This window comes from Chroicocephalus ridibundus, chromosome 13, assembly GCF_963924245.1.
Source record: "Chroicocephalus ridibundus chromosome 13, bChrRid1.1, whole genome shotgun sequence".
Classification (NCBI taxonomy): Eukaryota; Metazoa; Chordata; class Aves; order Charadriiformes; family Laridae; genus Chroicocephalus; species Chroicocephalus ridibundus.
In genome coordinates this window covers 11519393-11537659 of record NC_086296.1, presented here as the reverse complement: position 1 = coordinate 11537659, position 18267 = coordinate 11519393, and the positions used below count along the sequence as shown (strand labels likewise).

Below are 18267 nucleotides of genomic sequence, written 5' to 3'. Positions count from 1 at the left end.
GCTTTCAGTAAATCCCCCTTGCAATTTATAAAGAAATTTGGTGAACTCTCAGAACATCCTCTTAATTCTCTGATTTCTCTCCCATCACACAACTTCTTAGCAGTATTGAATAACTGCAAAGAGAAGTCTTAAGAGATTCTGGTAAGATGTTGGGTTGATAAGAATTATTAAAGGCTTCTGTTTTGTTTTAGTTCTGTTTTTAAAGCAAACACCATTTCTCTATTGAGAAATCATCATAATGCAACAACAAAATCAAATTACAACCTGTGGCTGAAGGTTAGCTGTATTAACGCTGTCAGCATCTTTTCCAATCACTGTTTTATAGGAATTTTCTTTCATGATTTTCTGAAGTGCTTTACATTAAATTTTGTTTACTTTAGAGTTGCTATTGTATCTAGGGCTTTCTGTTTTGTTGTTGTGTTGTCATTATTGAGCCAAATCTGTCTTGTGTAAAGTTCTGTGAAGTTGGATGAGGTTTTTTTCCTAAGTTCCCTTTAGTTAAAAACTCTGGGAACATCAAGAGTCGTGTCTGCATCCTCCTGCTGATAAAAACAGGGAAATTTCTGTGTTGGCTAAATCACAATGTATTGTTAAGCCACGTATTATTGTAAATCTGTAACTTCCCATTACTGGGATTTCTGACTCACCAAATTCTCTGAGCTGCAGTGATGAGGACAATGCATCAAGGAGACGAGGACTGTTTTGGCTGTGAAATGTTTATTAAATCTCTCCGTTACATAATGGCACTGGAGGAAGGAAGACTGGAAATTGGTCCATGTGGTCAGAAGCTTCCAGGAATGGGCAATTTTAATAGCTCCCATTGCTCATACTTTCTTTTCCTACGGAATATTTTATTTACCTGTTTTTATAGCCACATGCAAAAGCTTCATTGCTTCTCAACCTGCAAGTTTTATCCCTGAAAAATAAAACCACGAGTTTTAATATGGGAGAACCTCATGTAAATGTAGAAGTGAAGTCCTCATCCGACCTTCTGGGAATGGCAGCACTGGATGTTCAGTGTTTAATTAGCCAGCACGCATCGTTGGCAGCTTCTGTTACATCTTGGGCATGAGAAATACAGGGAGAAGGTGCCATTCCTGGGTGGTCTGTGAAACTGAAATTATTGGGGGGCTTAGGGGAGGAAGAAATGGACATTGTCTTACAGGAGAAAACGTGAAGATTAGCTCAGTTGTAATCATCAGCTCCTCTCATTTTGAACTCTATTTTATTTTTATTTTCTTTCTCCGGTTACTTTGCAATCCAGATTAGGCACTTGGGAGGCCGGCCCTTTTGCTCTTTGAATTTTGCACTTCACGTGGCAGGCAGGTCCATGTATTTTGAGCGTAGCAGCCTTTTGTTTGGTCCTGAGACTCTGCATCTAAGTGGGCACATGTGTCAGCAAAACTGGCCTCTGCCTTGGGAACAGATTGCATGAGTAAACTGACACTTCATCCTGTGATCCATCTCCTCCAGTTGGTGCCTCCTAGAAATGCTGTTTCCTTTGTTGGGTTGTTTGGTTTTTTTCCCCTGCCTGATCAGCTCAGGCAAACCATTTCCTTCTCCCTCACAGCAGTGCTGGAAAATCAGAGAGGATATGACCTTAGATCAGTCATTCTGTGGTAGCAGCGCAACACCATTCCTCTGTTGCCATGCAAAACAATCACTCTTATCTCCTTAATTATCTGGGATGTCTCATAGCAGTGCACATGGCTATTTCAGACATCTAAGTTGTTTTCCATGTAAAACAGATTGTCACATGCTGCACCTCCCAAGTGTCAACTCAGAAAACCTTTTACACACTCCAGTTCATTTAAACAGTTTGCTCATGCAGAAAAGTATCCCAGCACTGAAAACAGGGTGGAAATGAAGGAGGCAATGGGTCATGTCTAAAGGGTGATGGCGGGAAAGATTAACATGTCAGTGGGGAGCTTTGAGAAGAATGGGGTTATGGCTGGACTGGGAGTTTCCAGCAGCAGTGAGACTCTGACAACATGTATGTGACATCAGTTACAATTAAAAATTGATGGAGTGTAAAGTTGCCAGGGAGGTTTAATAAAAGGAGGAAGTAATGTGAATAAATAGCAGAAAACACACTAACCTTAAGGTTGCCTCAGTCCTTGCTCCCAGGCGTTTGATTTCCATCGATGCTTTTTCATTTCTCCCTCTTTCTGTATACTTTCTTTTCTCTGATGGGGAAAAAAAAAATTCATCAAACTCTCGCGGTGGTTTCCTAAGGCAGAGCACAGACACCCTTCTTCTCAGTGCCTGGCTTGCATTTGCCATTGACCAGCATCCTCAGTTTGCCTTTTTCCCAGGTCCTCACCACTCTGTGTCCTGCACACTTAGCCTCTACTGACCTCTGTCTGTGCACTAATTGTCTTCATTCAGTGCCAAGCTGGTACGAGGGCCAGAGACTTGCCCTCAGAAATCCCTGTGGTGCTGAGCTGCTTTGTTCTAATGTGTTTTATGCAGGATACAGAGAGGCATCTGCTTGATTCATTAGTGAATTTGGGGCTGTAGCTTGCCACTGCAAATGCCGAAGAATGGGTTGCAAGGGGTCTGGAGGTGCTGGAGGAGTAAAGGCAAACTGGTTTGTTTGTAGTTTTCCTATGCAGTATGCACTTTTAGTGGGGACTGTGCAAACAAGCCTGTGAGATACAGTCTTTGGGTGTTTTAGCAGGTCATGGAAACAACACAGTTTTTCACAGTTTCAGGTCCTTTTGTCACTCAGTTTGAAGGAAGTGTTTAGAGGTGCAGTAAAATTCACCGTCAAATTAATGCAGAAGCAGCCATTTCACAGTGCCTCCCCCTGCTTGAGCTGGCAGAGCGAGCACTGTGTGCTTGCTCGCTTGGAGCGGCTTCCTTTAGGCACACTGTCGATTGCATTCTTCTACTTCGTGTTCCTTCTTCCAGGTCATTGATCTCCAAATCAGGCCAGAAGACAGCATGACCTCATTTGTCACAGGCTCTCTCTGTGCTGGAGCATCACACTCACTAACTCGCTTTGTCCTCAGTCTGCTTTGTAACCCGTCTGCTCCAGCTGCCCTTTCCCTGTGTTGCTCTTGCTGGCCTTAGAAGGTCAGTCATCTGTAGGGTATACGGCTGAAAACTTGCTCAAAGTCTAAACGATGTTCTTGGTTTCCTATTGACTCTTATTTCCTACCGTGACTTTGTCAGACTGCTAGACCTGATCTTCCTGTCTCACTCAGTGTTGCTGAGAGCTTATTCAAGCTTTGCTCTTTTATTAGCTTCCATCATTTCGCTTTGTTATTTAAAAAGCACCTTGGGAGGGATTTTTTTTTTTTTTTAATTGTTGCAGTTATTGTCAGTGATTTATGCAGGGTTGGCTCGGGTCAGCAAGACCCACTCCCTGGTGGTTGTTCTCCCTAGCTGTCTCCATTCAGTACAAGCTGTTCTCCAGCAGGAGTCAAACAGCAGGTGGGGAGCGCGGGGGTCCTGCAACGGAGTTCAGAGATAAGGGAACAAGAGGCAGCAGCAAGTACACTCGCAGTCCTTGCTCAGCTCCAGTAGTTACCCAGCATGGAAGAGTCTCTGAGCTCTCAGCTCCGGCATGCTGCTTTTGCTAGTCCTTTGCAGCCGTACGATATTCACTCTTGAGACAGAGCAGGACTTTGTTTGGCTCGTACTTTCTAATAGCTCTTTACTTGCGTTCGTCTTACACAGTGGTACGAGTTCCCTGGTCATCACTGAGACGTAACCAGTAATACCTGTTAGCTTAAATAAACTGTGAATGGACCCTGCTGGACTCTTCCTTTGAATATTTGGCAAATATTCAAAACAGCCTTTCCCCTTCAGTCTTAAGCAGTCTCTCCCTGCTATAAATAGTACACTCTTGGTGGCTCCATTCTAAAAGCATATGGAAAACTGCTTCCAAGCTAGAGGATTGGCTGTGACTGTGTCTATCAGCAGGGCCATTGTGGCAGCTTAACGAGATGACTGTTTAGGCAGCTGGAGATCAAGCTTTCAGGAATAATGAGCATGGTTGCCCTTCATAGGAAACCAGACACTTCAGAAATGGTTTCCTCTCGATTCTGGGAAAGAATGCAGTTGTTGAAAGAAACCAAACTTCCAGCACGGAAATTCAGGGAAGAACAGCCTAGATTCTGGCCAACTTGTAGGGACCTTGGCAAGCCGCACAGGCGGGGGCGGATCTGTTCCGCCAGAGTTATAAGCAAGGCCTCCTGGCAAGCAGTCTGTTATTTGGGTTTGCTGAAGCACCGAAGCTAAGTGCTGCTGCCCAGTGGCCTCCTGGACCTTTGTGCAGTCCCAAAATGTGGGAGCTACTGGTTACTGACTATTCCTTACAAGGGGTCTTCAGGAATTTCTGCCAGAGTTGCACCTACAGGAACCGGTCCAATTCAACAGGAAACCATGTGTGCACTGGCAGCATCCCGCTGTGGGCTCACGTCCGTAACAAAGTGCGCAGGGATAAGGTTGGCCTGACTTGCTTGTCTCTTGCTTCTTGGGGTCTCTGCAGCATGAGCAAGCAGGGAGAAACTTTTCTCTCTGCTGGTTGTCTTTTTTGGGGAGCGGGGAAGGGTGTGGGAGACTTGTCTCTGTAGCTGTCAGCAGCATTGGGCTAGTTTGTTGATGACCTGAACAAGCATGATTGCATCTAAGATCTCCCAGAAAGTACTGCAGCTGCCATCGTTTCAGCATTTACCTCTGCCCGTCAGGGAACTCTGCTTTTGCATGGGGCTCTGTGAGAGAGAGGAGCTGTGCTGCAGAAGTAGCTCTAGTTACTGGGTGTCCTTTCGTTTGCTGAGGACAGTAAACTCAAAACACAGTCAACTGCAGTTGCCTCCTCCTGATTTTACTGTGTCTCATGGTTTAAGAACAAAGTGTTACAAAGCCATCTCAGGAGGCACGAAAATCTGCTTGCTTTGACTGGTTCTGATTGCTGATAGAAGTTCCCATGCAGACAGGTCTTTTCTCTCTTTTGCCAGGCTGGCTTGAGCTGAGTGCTGCTCTTCAAGTGTTCGGACGTGTTTGGACTCTCCCAGGCAGTATTGGAATGGCTGGGTGATGTTTGAGTACTTGTCGGCTGCTCCCTAGCCTCGCAACTGTCCACTCCAAAGAGATCATGCAAAGCTGAAAATGGGAGATCAGGGCTTTGTGTCAGAACTTGTTTCTGTGTAATGAATTCTTGCAATAGCAGGTCTAGGAGTTCTTTCTGCATCTGTGCTCAAACAGAAATGAAAAGGAATAGACAGGTTGAGGGAGGATGAAGTCCCATGATTTCTGGGCTGATTTTCTCCATTTCTCCTCTGCCAGATCCTGACAGAGGTTTGGCTTCTTACTTGTCTCTGTATGAATTACTTCATATTTCTCTTCCTTGATCTCACTGTTATGGTCATTATGTCTTTTGAGTTCAGTGGAACATAGTCCTTCTTGTAAGCTTCATAGGCAAGAGCTCTGAAGTTCACCAGCCTGGCTTTTTAGTTCAGTGCAGTAATTTCACACTCATCTAACCTCACCTGTCTCTAGAAAACTGCAGAGGGAGACAGTTTCCTCTCTTTCAAATCAGAGTTATTTCAGAAATCTCTCCTCCCCTTTTCTGACGCCTAGCCCTGTGGGATGGGACAAATTTGGCTGTTGATGTGCCTGTTGTGCTACAGCAAAGAGTGCAGTCTCTCTTCCTGTGAAAGCTGAGGTTATTGGCTTTCAAACATTGATTTTGCTCGCTGAGGTTGCCGTTGTTGTTGAGCAGACACTGCATGTGTGTTGCTGCATTTTCCATGCGTGTGAGTCCTCATCAGCCCTGCTTAGAGAACCACACAATATCTGAGTGTCTTGTTACCTGATACTGGGGAAACCTTGGAACGTGTGTTTTCCTATGGAAAAGACATAACATGCTGAAAGTGGTGGTGCTCTGCTCACTTACAGAAGCCTTTCAGGCCAGCTGATTTCTCTGAAGTCTGTTCCTAGCTCATGGGTACCTTCTGTGTTTTTCAGCTGGACCCACAGGCATTGCAGGACAAAGATTGGCAGCGCACAGTCATCTCCATGAATGGAGTAAGTATGGAAAACAGAAGTTAGCACTGCTTCTCTGCCTCTTTTGTGCTTTATTTCTTTGCTTTTCATTGCAGCATTAAAAAAAAAAGTTTGAAAAGTAACAACAGTTCTCTTTTATTTAGGTGGAAGTGAAGCTGTCGGTGAAGTTCACCAGTCGGGAGTTTAGCCTGAAAAGGATGCCGTCCCGGAAACAGACTGGGGTGTTTGGGGTCAAGATCGCTATTGTCACCAAGTGAGCTGATGCGTCACGTTTCTCCCTGTTGTTTTTCAGAAAGCCAACCGGCCAGTGGGTTGTGCCTGTGTTTGCCCCACTGAGGGATTTGTCAGTCCGGCCTGTTCCACTCGGGCAGTAGCGTAGGTGGCTGTGGCTGCAGAAAGATGTTGTATGTTCTCTGGGCTTCATTTTTTGCAGGGGAAAAGCCAGCATTCACACAGGCTTTGAAACCTGGGGTGTTTACTTACAGTATATCACTTTTCTGAGTTCCAGAAATACCCGTTGCGCCTTTTCTCTGTAGTTAGCTGAAGAGGTCACAAATTTCCAGAGCCACTGAACAGTGATGTTTCCTTTCCATAATCGGAAATGTTCAAGTTCTTTGGATCCCGTTGTATTATTTTAACCCCTGATCTTTTGTCATGAATCGTTTGCCAGAAGAAACCTGTTTGTTCTGTTATATGGTTTGGGAAGTGTGGTATTTCCTCCCTATGGAATTGCATTAATTGGAAAGCAAGAGTGTTGCTATGTATCCAAGGTCTATTTGGGAATCCTCTGATCACCTGGGCAAGTTGCAGACTCGGGGGGCACTAGGATACAGCCAGAAGCCCAAGCGCTCAGGGCAGCTGCAGGACAGCCAAAGGCAGGCTGAGACACTCAGAAAACCCTCTCCGGTCTTAAAAGGAGTTTTTCAGCTCACTCTTGTTTGCCTGCTCAGACTTTCTCCTGCCCCATTTCTCAGAAGAGGTTTGCACAGCAAAATGATGGGGTGATTGTAGCCAGCCTGGCTGGCTGGGGTGACAAGCATTGAGGGCACGGGCGGGACTGCACTCTCATGTCTGTCTGGCTTTCTTTAGGAGAGAGAGATCGAAGGTGCCTTACATAGTGCGCCAGTGTGTGGAGGAGATTGAGCGACGTGGGATGGAGGAGGTGGGCATCTACCGTGTCTCTGGGGTTGCCACCGATATCCAAGCTCTGAAGGCTGCCTTTGATGTCAGTAAGTAATTGTGCTGATGTTTTCCTTTGCACTGTGAGAACCTGTGTGAGCTCCCTGTCAGGTGGCTATGCTATTTTTAGTCTTCTATTCTCAAGGAAACGTTAAGAGGTAGAGATTCTCACACAAGGAGAACCATTTTAACCCTGGCTGCATGTTTTATTAATATTCTTCAGCTACAGATATAACCTAAGACATACAACGGGATGGATCCTTATAGCAAATAACGCACTTGTTATTCTTGCCAGCAGACATGAAATGGGGGTTTGCCTGCCTTGCCAAATATTTGTAAATGGCAGACACCTTCCTCAAGGGAAGTGGCAGCAATCAGAAGCCATAATTTCCTCGCTATTGTGAGGTCTCCAAATTAATAGAAGTCCTTGAAATTGAGAATCTTCTGTGAAAGGAAGCCAGCAAAAAAAAAATTTTTTTAATGTTGACTAGGAAGGGTGTTCACGAAACTGAAGTTGGGTGGTCAGAGCTCCCGAGTTCTCTTCTTAACTCTCTATAGATAGTAAAATCAGATAATTTTGACCAACCTTTGTAAAGCTTTCTTTGATCTTGAGCAGAACAGGGCTCCTGACTGGTGCTGCATTTAAAAGAATGGCACATATGTCCCAAAAGGCATCCAAGATGAGACAGATGAAACACCTCCAAATTGCTGAGGTACAAAAAGTGAAAATCTGCCCTACTTCCAGCCGCCACATGATGGTCCAAGCCACACTCGAGCTCTCTTTTTGATGCCAGCAGTCATGAGGCCTGTGCCAGGTGCCCAAATTCACCCTCCCTGCACTTTTTCTTCACTTATTTTATGCCATTTCTTCCTTGTATTTTCTTTTCAACTCCCTAAGATACCAAACGTGTTGATATATGAATCTTCACTAGTGCAAGTAAGGGTGTCTCACATTTTGAAAACAAACTTTTTCGTTTCTATTACATGCTGTTTTACACTAAGCTTCATGAAACCACTGCTGGCTCTGCTGGGTGGCCTGTTTGTTTTAGGGAAAGACGGTGGTTTTGTTGTCCGTAATAGTAATAAAACTGAAATGTGAGCTATGAATTGCCTGTGTACTTTAGCTATGCTCAGTGGGGAGTCAGACAGCCTCAGAGTCCCTTATTCTAAGCTGTTAGAGGCAGGGGATTGGCATAACAATTGTTATCACTAACAGAAGTTGAAATGCGTATAAATACAGTCAAGCAGGGCTTGTTCCAGATCAGGCTGAGGTCGCTGGCGCAGCGTAACTAACCCTGGGTAGCGTGAGGTTCCCTCTACTTGATTTAAAGCTATAAACTGTTTGCAGTCATTTGTGCAGCACTTTTCAGTTGTCAGAAAACAGCTCATTTAATCCGGAGAAACGTAAACAGGAAAACTCTCAGCTATGTGGGCAAAGACAAAGGATAAAAAAAGAGACTCAAAGGAAGGAAAAAAAATGAGTGCAAGCCCAGCAGCTTCTTTACCCTGCTTCCCCTCTTCCCTCTTTCAGATAACAAAGACGTGTCGGTGATGATGAGCGAGATGGATGTCAATGCCATTGCGGGCACCCTCAAACTCTACTTCCGGGAGCTGCCTGAACCCCTCTTTACAGATGAGCTGTACCCCAACTTTGCTGAGGGCATTGGTAGGTGGTAGCAGAAATAACTCTTGGCAACCGGGTCTGTGTTAAAGGCGCTGTTCTGCAGGAAGCTGCTCCTAAAGCAATACAAACCCCATACTTACAGTGTTGGACAGAAGCCTGGAACAAGCTGTTAGAGAAGTGAAATGGAGCTCAGAAATGAGCGTTGGAATGACATATTCTTCCGATGAGCCTGAATATGGGCAATTGCCGTGCCTTTTTGTAAGTCGAAAGCGCCCAGGTTCTGAAGGATAGGTTAATAATAGAATGACAGCCTACTCGTTCAGGTTGGGCTTGCTGTTTGCCCTGGTCAGGCTTCCAGGGGAGCCCTCTCTGGGGAGGAGGGAGCCAGGATATACCTTGGCTTATCTTGACGGAGGGGAAAAGCATCATAATGGTTGAAAGTCTGAAAGCACTTGAACTGCGTGAGAGAAAAGGATTCTCTACAGATGCATGAAAGAAAGGAAAGAGGTAGTGATGTGCAACTCTGACCTTCCAACCTATGATGTAATTACAGTCCATTTGGAACCATCCGTATTTGTTGGTTTGGAAAATTCGGCAGTCAGTCAAATTCATGTTCACTGCCTGTGGTGATGTTTTGTTATTTTTTATCTTGTAGCACTTTCGGACCCTGTTGCAAAGGAAAGCTGTATGTTGAATCTATTGTTATCGCTTCCAGAACCCAACCTTGTGACATTCCTTTTCCTTTTGGACCATTTAAAAAGGTAATATGGGGATCCTCTAGACACGTATTTAATGTGTAAAGCATCATTTTTTGGAAAAGAGGAGCCTTTTCCTTGAATTTGTGCTGAATCACACAAATGAAGAAGCATTTGCTGATTTGCTGTGAATGCTCATCACATATCTCTTGGCTTATACGCACTTAGTGAGGTACTAAATCCTGAATTTCATTCCCATTCATACTCAACGGATTAGAACTGAAGGAAAGGGGTAGCAAAAGTCTCGGGGCTTATCTAGTGCAAATGCAAATTCCTGCTGCGATATCGCTGCAAAACTGCACCTGCATCTGGATACAAAGAGCGAGGAAGGTTTTAGTATAAATTGTGAAGCTTTGGCCATGTTTAAGACTTGTGAGCCCTGTCTCAAAAGGTGGCTGCAGTCTAACATGATATATTTTTTTAAAATTCCAGCTTTGCGCTTCTGCTAACTGGAGTTGTCAGTTCCTTGCCCAGACTAGTCTTTCTGATCTTGTCTATGTCTTTGTAAATATGGTTGTAACTGCGAAAAAGTATTTCCATGTGTTTGATATTAATGCAATAAGCTTGCTTAATACATGCACAATGTGTTAATTTACATATGTGTTTTGTACACACCAGAGACTGTCACTGGAGAGATGAAAGATAACCTTGGGGCTGAGGTTCTGGATTAAAATCCAGGAAATCTGGGTTTTACTTGTGTTTCTGCTGCAGACTTTTCTGCCCTTGGCTAAATTATTTAACCCATGTGTCTCATTTTGTCATTTATGAAACTGGGATCAAAACTTTGCTTTATTGCTGTCCCGCGTCTGCCTGTCCCGACAGTACCCAGCAGTCTCTTTCCCAAGTCTGGGCCGTGTCTGTAGAGAGCCTGGAGACTGGGGTTGTGTCAGATCAAGGTATTGCTTACTTTAAAAGTTCATTTAGGCACATACGGAGAGAGTGGTTGATTGAATGTATCTAAAACTTTTTACAAAAGGAATAAATATGGTTTCTTTCTCAAGGACACTTCCAAACTCAGATGTTTATAAAGATCTGCCTTGTTCATTGTCTCTTCTCCCAGGGTTGCTGAGCGGGAAAGCGTGAACAAGATGTCCCTGCATAATCTTGCAACTGTATTTGGACCAACGCTGCTCAGACCTTCAGAGAAGGACAGTAAAATTCCGGCTAACCCAACCCAGCCCATCACAATGACGGATAGTTGGTCACTAGAAGTCATGTCCCAGGTAAAACCCCAAATGTGCTATTGAATCTTGTAAAAGCGGCATGTGGGAAACTGCAGTCCTCTGGCAAGGCCTGGCTCAGCCACCCTGCTGTGCTTTCACGACAGGTTTTCTTGAGAAACATAAACAACTTTCACCCTCACACAGACACTTTAGACTGTTTGTAGAACAGTTTCTTCAGGCGGTTCAGTTTGCATCTGTACTAATGCATGAAAGTTTCATGAAAAACTGCCAGTATGCAGGCAATCCCGTTTGTCTCGTGTTTGTGCAGAGTAAGGTTTTTGAGGGCTGTCTCACAGCACCGTATTGCCAGCCTGGGACTAAAGGGCCACCGGTGTTTTTCCACAATGCTCCTCAACACTTAAACAACCTTCGCAGATGCACAACAAAATTCTTTGCAAATTACAGATCAGATTTTTTTCAGTGCAGCGGAACACCAGCACCAGTTTTATACCCTGGAAGGTGAAAAGAGTGTCTCCGAAGCACTGCAAGTTTTAATATCCCCGCTGTTATTCACTGTATTAAAACAAATACATAACTGTGAGATGTCCCTGTGGAGAGAGCTGTAGGTATGCCTGCCAGCGCTCAAATAGCCAGATGAGAGTGAGTTAACGGAGCTTTATCATCACCTCTTTCTTTCTCTTTGCAGGTTCAAGTTCTTCTGTACTTCCTGCAGCTAGAGACTATCCCTACCCCAGACAGCAAGAGGCAAAGCATTCTCTTTTCCACAGAGGTGTAGGTGCCTGTGATACCAACAGGATGCAAGAAACTGCTCTTGGCATAAATCTGCCACGCCTGAGAAAAAGATGACTGGCGTTTCTTCAGACATTACTGGCCTGTTCCTGTCCTGGGGAATTATGGCCCTCAGTGCTTCTGCTGTTTGTTGACCAGGCTGAAGAGAAAGAAGAATCTCTACTTTTAATTGGTAGGAGCAGAACTGAACTGGAGACGGAGCTGTGCAGAATCTCCACTAGAAGGAGCAATAGACACTTGAACAAATGCACCACAGAGTGCGGCTATTATTCTTGTTGGGAATGTGACAGAAGGTATTCCTCGTTTTATGGATTTAATTTATCATAAAGAATCTTCAAGATTTCTACTGGACCACTTGATAGGATACCCCTTTTTGGGTGAGGGGGAGTCAAAGGATACATCACAACTGTGTCTTTAATAACTGCTGTTTTTAAAGTACTGTTCTAGGCCACAAAATAGCATTGCTTTGCAAGAGAGGAGAAGGGAAGGGTCTGGGATCTGTGATTCCCTCCTCAGAAATTCAAGTCTTGATTTGAACAGAGTTCTGAAGAAACGAAACAGTTTTGTGTACAACTAGAACGGTTGGTTTGTCTGGGGGATGTTTTGGGTTGGTGTCTTTTTTTTGGTCTCACCCACCCCTTCCCTGGCAAATGTTTCTGCAGCCCTGGGGAAGGAGACGCCCTGCTCTTGCCTGTGCTGCGCTTCCGGTCGGTTTATTTGGGTTAAGGGAGCCAGACCCAATGATGTTACACTAGAAATACATACAGTAAATTAAAGAGAGGCAGGGAGGATTAGAGACAGGGATTCTGTTTGTGATTCTGTTGTTTGTTTGCATATAAAAGCAGGGATGATGTTATCCAGGCAGGATTGCTAAATTCCTTAGACCCCGTCAGACTTAATGAAAATTAATTGGGAAGACTGTTAATTCCCAACGCTCCAAAGAAAAGATGTTATCCCTGCAAAAATATTTGAAGCATTTGTGGACACACAAAAAAATAATCAATGGCTATCAGTTTGGCTGGCTGCTTACTCCAAACTTTTATCAGAACATCTTTTTTTTTTGATACTTGAATTTTTGGAGGCTTTGTACGTTGCTTTACAAGAGTCTTTTTCTGATCGATACAAATACTTTGATAATGTGTCAGAATGTACTTTACGGACAATCTAGCAAGTAGCACGCGTTGTGTGTTCTCCAGAAATTCCAACCCTCTTTTAAATAAGAGCAGTGAAGAAATTTCTGTGGAACTACATACGGCAGTACAAAAGGCCCAGCCAAATACCGACTTTGTGTTTCCCTGCCTACATCAGCTCAAGCCACAGGGGGAACTTGGGCATATTCTGTGATTCTGTAAAGGGCAGCAGTGTTTGTCTGGGGAACTGAAAGCGGAATCTAGTTGCTGGTACCCCGAGCGAAGCATTCTGGCTGTGAAGCAGTTGTGCCAAACATCTTGGGGGGCGGGAGTGATTCCGCTGTCATAAAGTACCCCGGCCCCCTTCACTTCCTACCCAGTTATGCAGCATCCATTTAGTGGCATCCGTCCATCATCATCCCGGTGAGAAGTCCAGCTTGAAGACAAGGAAGGAATCGGCCCGGGGAGGGGAGGAAGGGACAGACTGTGAAAGCTTGGTAGGGTTAGGTTGTCAACACCATTTGAGGGGAAATACAACAAAGAAAGCGACCCCTGTTATGCTGAATTGCACATTTTCTGATGGGTGATCTGCAACCTCTCAATGAAAAAATAAAAATAACAAAGGAGTCTTTCAAACAAAATGGAAAGAAAAAATTAAGGGGAAATTACTTTGTAGTCACTGTAATTCTGACTGCTGCGTAATAGAAATTATTGTACTGTGAAGTTGCAAATTCAAAAAGGAACCAATATAAATTTCAATTTTGTGAGTATATCAATATTTTGCATGCTTTGTAAGGATTCTTATAGGAATTTAATATTGCTTAGTATCCCTCCCTCCTTAGGTCTGGGAGCAAACCTCTTTGTAATGTAATGTACAACTAGAAATTCCTTCTTTCTTGTATGTATTTCCACTACATTCCAACTTCTGAACCCGTAAAACAGAAAACGTGTTTATAGTAGGAGGTGCTTTTTTGGGGGAGGGAGGGAATGAAGGCAAGGAAACTTGAAGGCTTATGATTTTCATTTTTTTATTTTATTGTATTTTTTTGCCTTTTTGAAGGCAAAAATGAGTCACAATCCTGAAAAGCATTGACTTAAGACAAGTCATGTAGACCAGTAAACCACGCCCTACGGCTTTGTTTTGATGTATTTGTTCTCATTTTCACATAGCGGTTCTACAGCAATCCTTTCACTGCGAGCTGCACGCCTGCCTGTTCCAAGCCGTTGTTTGGTGTGTCGGAGGCAGCGGCGCTGCCCACGGCTTCGTTTAAAAGGAAAAAACCCAATCAAACTATGCCAGGTGGTTGGGTGACGGCCTTGGCCTTTGGGTGTTTGGAATCTGTGGCTGCTCTTTGCAGTGTTGAAACTGGAAAGCAATACCATAATGACTGTGCCAATTTACTTTTGCCCAAGTTTTTTTTATTTTTATTTATACAGGAAGCTAATTTTAATATTAAATTACTGATCTATAGTATGTAACCATGAGAAATTGCTTTTGCTTTGGTTACTGTTACAGGTTGTTGCTTTTAGTTTTTCATTACAATGCTCGGTTCTAATGTAACACTATCTAACATGCAGGCATGTGGATCAGGGAAAAAAAGTTAATTTAACTTAACCCGTTAATTATTTCTGTTAAGTATGAATATGTTTTCCCCAAAGCTGGTAATTTTGGGCTGGAAAAGATAGCACATCTTATTGCTGATGATGAAATAATGGACTGATTTGAAATACGAGAATTGATTTCTTGAATTTCCTGTAATTTTGCAATTAAGTTTTTTCAAATAGTCCTATGTTTTCAGAAATTAAGTATTTCTAAAAGGCTTTTATGTTGTTTTCCCAGGGATGTTGGTTGGGTTTGTTTTGGTGTTGTTTTTTTTTTCACTTTGTTATTTTTTTTAATAAGCCTTATCATAGTTAAACAAAAAGGGATTTGCAAAACTTGGCTTTAGAGAAGGCCTTCTGATTTCGACTCTCATATATTCCCTTGCGAGTTGTGTCAGAAAACCAAACTCTTCAATTTTCTGTATTAAAAGGTACAATATCAACAAAATAAGAGCAAACTAGCAAAAAATTACGCTTTACATGTGCACTGGGAGTTTATGCTCTTTCAGTTTCATGTGTATTGGAGAGACCTTTCTAAAAATGTAGCTTTCAGTAACAGGAATCTGAAACGTTGAAACTTTCAGCTGAAGAAATTCAGATGATTAGGACAGTCTGTGCGTCTACAGTTTAACTAGAGGAATAAGCATCAGTTTCCTGGCAATTAGAAACTGTTTACAATTCTCATGGATTTTATTTTTTTTTTTAACACTGAATAGGCTTTTGAGTAAAACTTTAAAAAGCTAAGTAAAGCAAACTGTGGGAAAAGTTTTCAAGGATGGACAACAGTTACTAGATGAGTTTCCGCTTTGTGTTTGTGTGTGCTTTGTACGGGAGGGGAGCGTCTGAAACCAAATTGAAACACATCCATTAAAATGCTGCTGGTGTTCTTTATTCTTGCACACTTTTAACCAGTTGAGGTAGTAGCTAAGCTATTTCGGGCTGTATTTTAATGCTGCTATTTTTCAGTGTATCGGCTAAGGGCAGAGTGCCGCAGTGTGGGGACTGTCTTTGCTGATGCCCACCGCCCGCCTGACCTTCAGCTCCGATACCAGGCAGTCAGCGTGCACCCACGAGGCAAAACTGCAACTTTCTTTGTTGGCCACAAGGTGGTGGAACCACAGAGTATGTTTATGGGAGATGCAGTATTTTTACAGTTTATTCATTTTACCTGTTTAAAAATCTGTTTTATGGTTATGTTAGTTTTCTATGAGTTTATTTAAACTGTTCTTTAAAGCATACGTGGATCTCCAAATTTGTTTGTCACCCTTGTAACACTGGAAGGCATCACAATGTGTTCATTTATCTTAACGTGCCATTCTTTCGAGAATGTATAAAATGTAAATTGACTGACATGGTTTTTAAAAATGCTTAAAATCCGATGGCAAAACCGCAACCCTCTCTGATTCCTCGCTGGTTAATCCTTTTGTTTCAGTGCTTGGTCATCTACTGGGATAACATGAGGTGTGGCATTCTTATTATGGAAATTTTAGTAAGAAATGGAAAACGTTTTAAGAAGACCCCCTATGCTTTCTCTTTTTACTTTAATTCACAAAGAAGGGGGACTTGTAATTACAGAAGACCAAGACATTCATGCTAGACTGAAGGGATTTGCTTCTGTTCCTTGAAGAAGAAAAATCTGAAAGGGCAATTCCTAAGTAAATACGATCAAATTAATCAAATTCTTGGTGTAGTTAGCAAGTCACTTGTTTATGCCCTCTTAAATTTGTAGTCCAGGTATGTTCTTATTTTTAAACTTTTCTCACATTGTCATAGTACTGTTACCAGAAAAATAAACCCAATACCATTCACTTCCTGGAACACAGGGTCCCTGCACCTGAGATACGGGAGCCGTACATTAGTATTAGCAGCTCTCCATTCTCAACTGGAATGAAACAAACGTTCATCTCTGTTCTATGAATTTTCTCATTTAATAGAATTAAATACATGGATTGCCCTTAAAATCAACAGAAGCTCTAAAGGAAGCACTTACAGTTAATGATTATTGCCTAACAAGGTTTTAGGGACTAAAAGTAACACAAATGAAAGAAGCATCATCTGGAAGCAGGAAGAATGTTCCAAGTTACGGAAGAAGGCCTGTGCCCTAGATAACTGTGAGCAAAGACCGTCTTGCCCGTAAATAAACGTTAATATAGGAACGCCAGGAATTTAGCTACTGCAGCCTCCCAGCTCTGATGTGCTGCAGCCCCTCTTTCTTTCTACTGAAAATTCACAGTTCGGTACTAAGAAAGCAAAGCTCATGCGTGCGCTCTACCTTTTGATTCCCAGGGGCAATAGATAGGGAGGAGCAATAGAGTCCATGTATTGCCGTAGGTGAAACACCACCGCAAAGAAAGAAAAAGCGAATAGAACCAGAAAGTCACATTATTGTTTAAGCTAAAAGTCTGTTTCTGGGCTGCAAAGATAAAATGCCACAACATGCTCTAATGATGAAACGGCTTAAACAGCAGGACTGAAGCAAACCTGAGTGTAGGTGTTGTCTTGATTCTCCTCCTTCCATGACCCCATATCACTAGATTTGGGCCTTCCAGGTCAAGCAAATACACAAATGCTATTGCCAAGAATTAGAAAATTATTAAATGACCTAGTGTGCCTCCACTGTTGATTCTCTTTGTGTTACCATCACATTGGGGAATTACTGGAGACCACTGTAAATACATGCAGGTAAACCATATGAGTATTTGCCATATCATTTATTTCCTACTGTGATGTTTCACCTTGCAGTAAGGAAGACCCCTCCTTTTCCAACAGAAACCACTTCACATCATTCTACACCGCAAGAACCACCCCACAGGGAGGTTCAGTTTGTTGCAGAGCTATCCCTGGAGATAACCAAAATATTCCCAGTCTTCCAGTGCAGAATGGACCAGGTACGGCTAAAGCTCTGAGCTTGTGTAGGCCTGGTTTGTGAGTTAAGGTTCTTTTATTTACACCTGTTCAAGCATATTTGGGAATCAATATGATTACAGAGTCCCCAGTGTTTGCTCTACTGCTTTGTCTTAATTGCAATCACGTTCAAATCCTCTCGTCAAAAATGGTTCATCAGAATGGAGAAAACTTTTATTTTTTTTATTTTCCACTAGAGCTTTTGTTTGTGCAACTGTTGCAGTCTTTTCCCTGGTGGCAAGATGTTCTGAGAACCCAAGACATGCTACAGATGAACCATTTCTCTAATCTGCAGCATGATTTACATGACAAGGCCATGTTGTATCCCTGTGGATGTAGGGAAGGGCAGGCTTGTGTACAAAACAGCTTCCTGTCTGGAAGGAGAAGACCGCAGCTTTCTGCAGATGACCCCAAACAAGGATCAGGACGAGTAGAGCCTGCCAGTGTGCAGTGGCCTCAGTCCTTGGATACTCACATCTCCCCTGGGGCAGCCTGAGCGAGGCCCAGAAGGCAGTTACAGGAAAAGTCTCATCCAATTCCTTCTTACTGTGCCTAATTGAATGATCAAATGCCAATATACACAGAGTAGCTCCAATTTCCTCCATTTTAGTCCCATTTTGGGAGAAATTGGGACTACACTAACTCTAGGGATTACACAAATAGTCAACTGAGACGCGATCCATATCTAAAAACTATTTCAGATATAGTAGGTGGTAATGTGAAACCTGCCATAGCAAAAGGTCATTTCTTCACAACAGCCTCTTCTAATCCCTCTAACGCTTCTCACAGCCTAAGAGAAATCTTGTTTTGGGCTTTATACTTACATATGAAACTTGCAGAATCCTGGATAAAACTTAGCTACGCAGGGACAGAGGTTTCAAGAGTTGGGCTATCGGTAGTAAAAGTGGTTCCAGGGCAGCAAAGAGGGTAAGGAATTGTTGTGTTGGATGACTGAGAAGCACCACAATGAAACAGTGAATTTAAATATGATCTCACAGCAGGATGCTGTGAAATGTTGTCCTTTCTCTGGCTGTCCAGCAAAAAAAATAAAACTAAGCTGTCTCTTGCATATGTAAGTTGTGTAT

At 43.0% G+C, this 18267-nt stretch overlaps 1 protein-coding gene across 1 annotated transcript in view; it reads left to right on the top strand.

Annotated features, from left to right (window-relative positions):
* BCR (BCR activator of RhoGEF and GTPase) overlaps positions 1-18249 on the top strand; it is a 106200-nt gene extending 87951 nt beyond the window's left edge. The window contains exons 17-23 of the mRNA XM_063351086.1: positions 5977-6036; positions 6159-6268; positions 7105-7244; positions 8726-8860; positions 9474-9579; positions 10634-10796; positions 11443-18249. Of these exons, the coding sequence (XP_063207156.1) occupies positions 5977-6036; positions 6159-6268; positions 7105-7244; positions 8726-8860; positions 9474-9579; positions 10634-10796; positions 11443-11532 (804 nt within the window). The 3' untranslated portion in view covers positions 11533-18249. The remainder of the gene's footprint in view (positions 1-5976; positions 6037-6158; positions 6269-7104; positions 7245-8725; positions 8861-9473; positions 9580-10633; positions 10797-11442) is intronic.
* Positions 18250-18267: the final 18 nt, after the last annotated feature.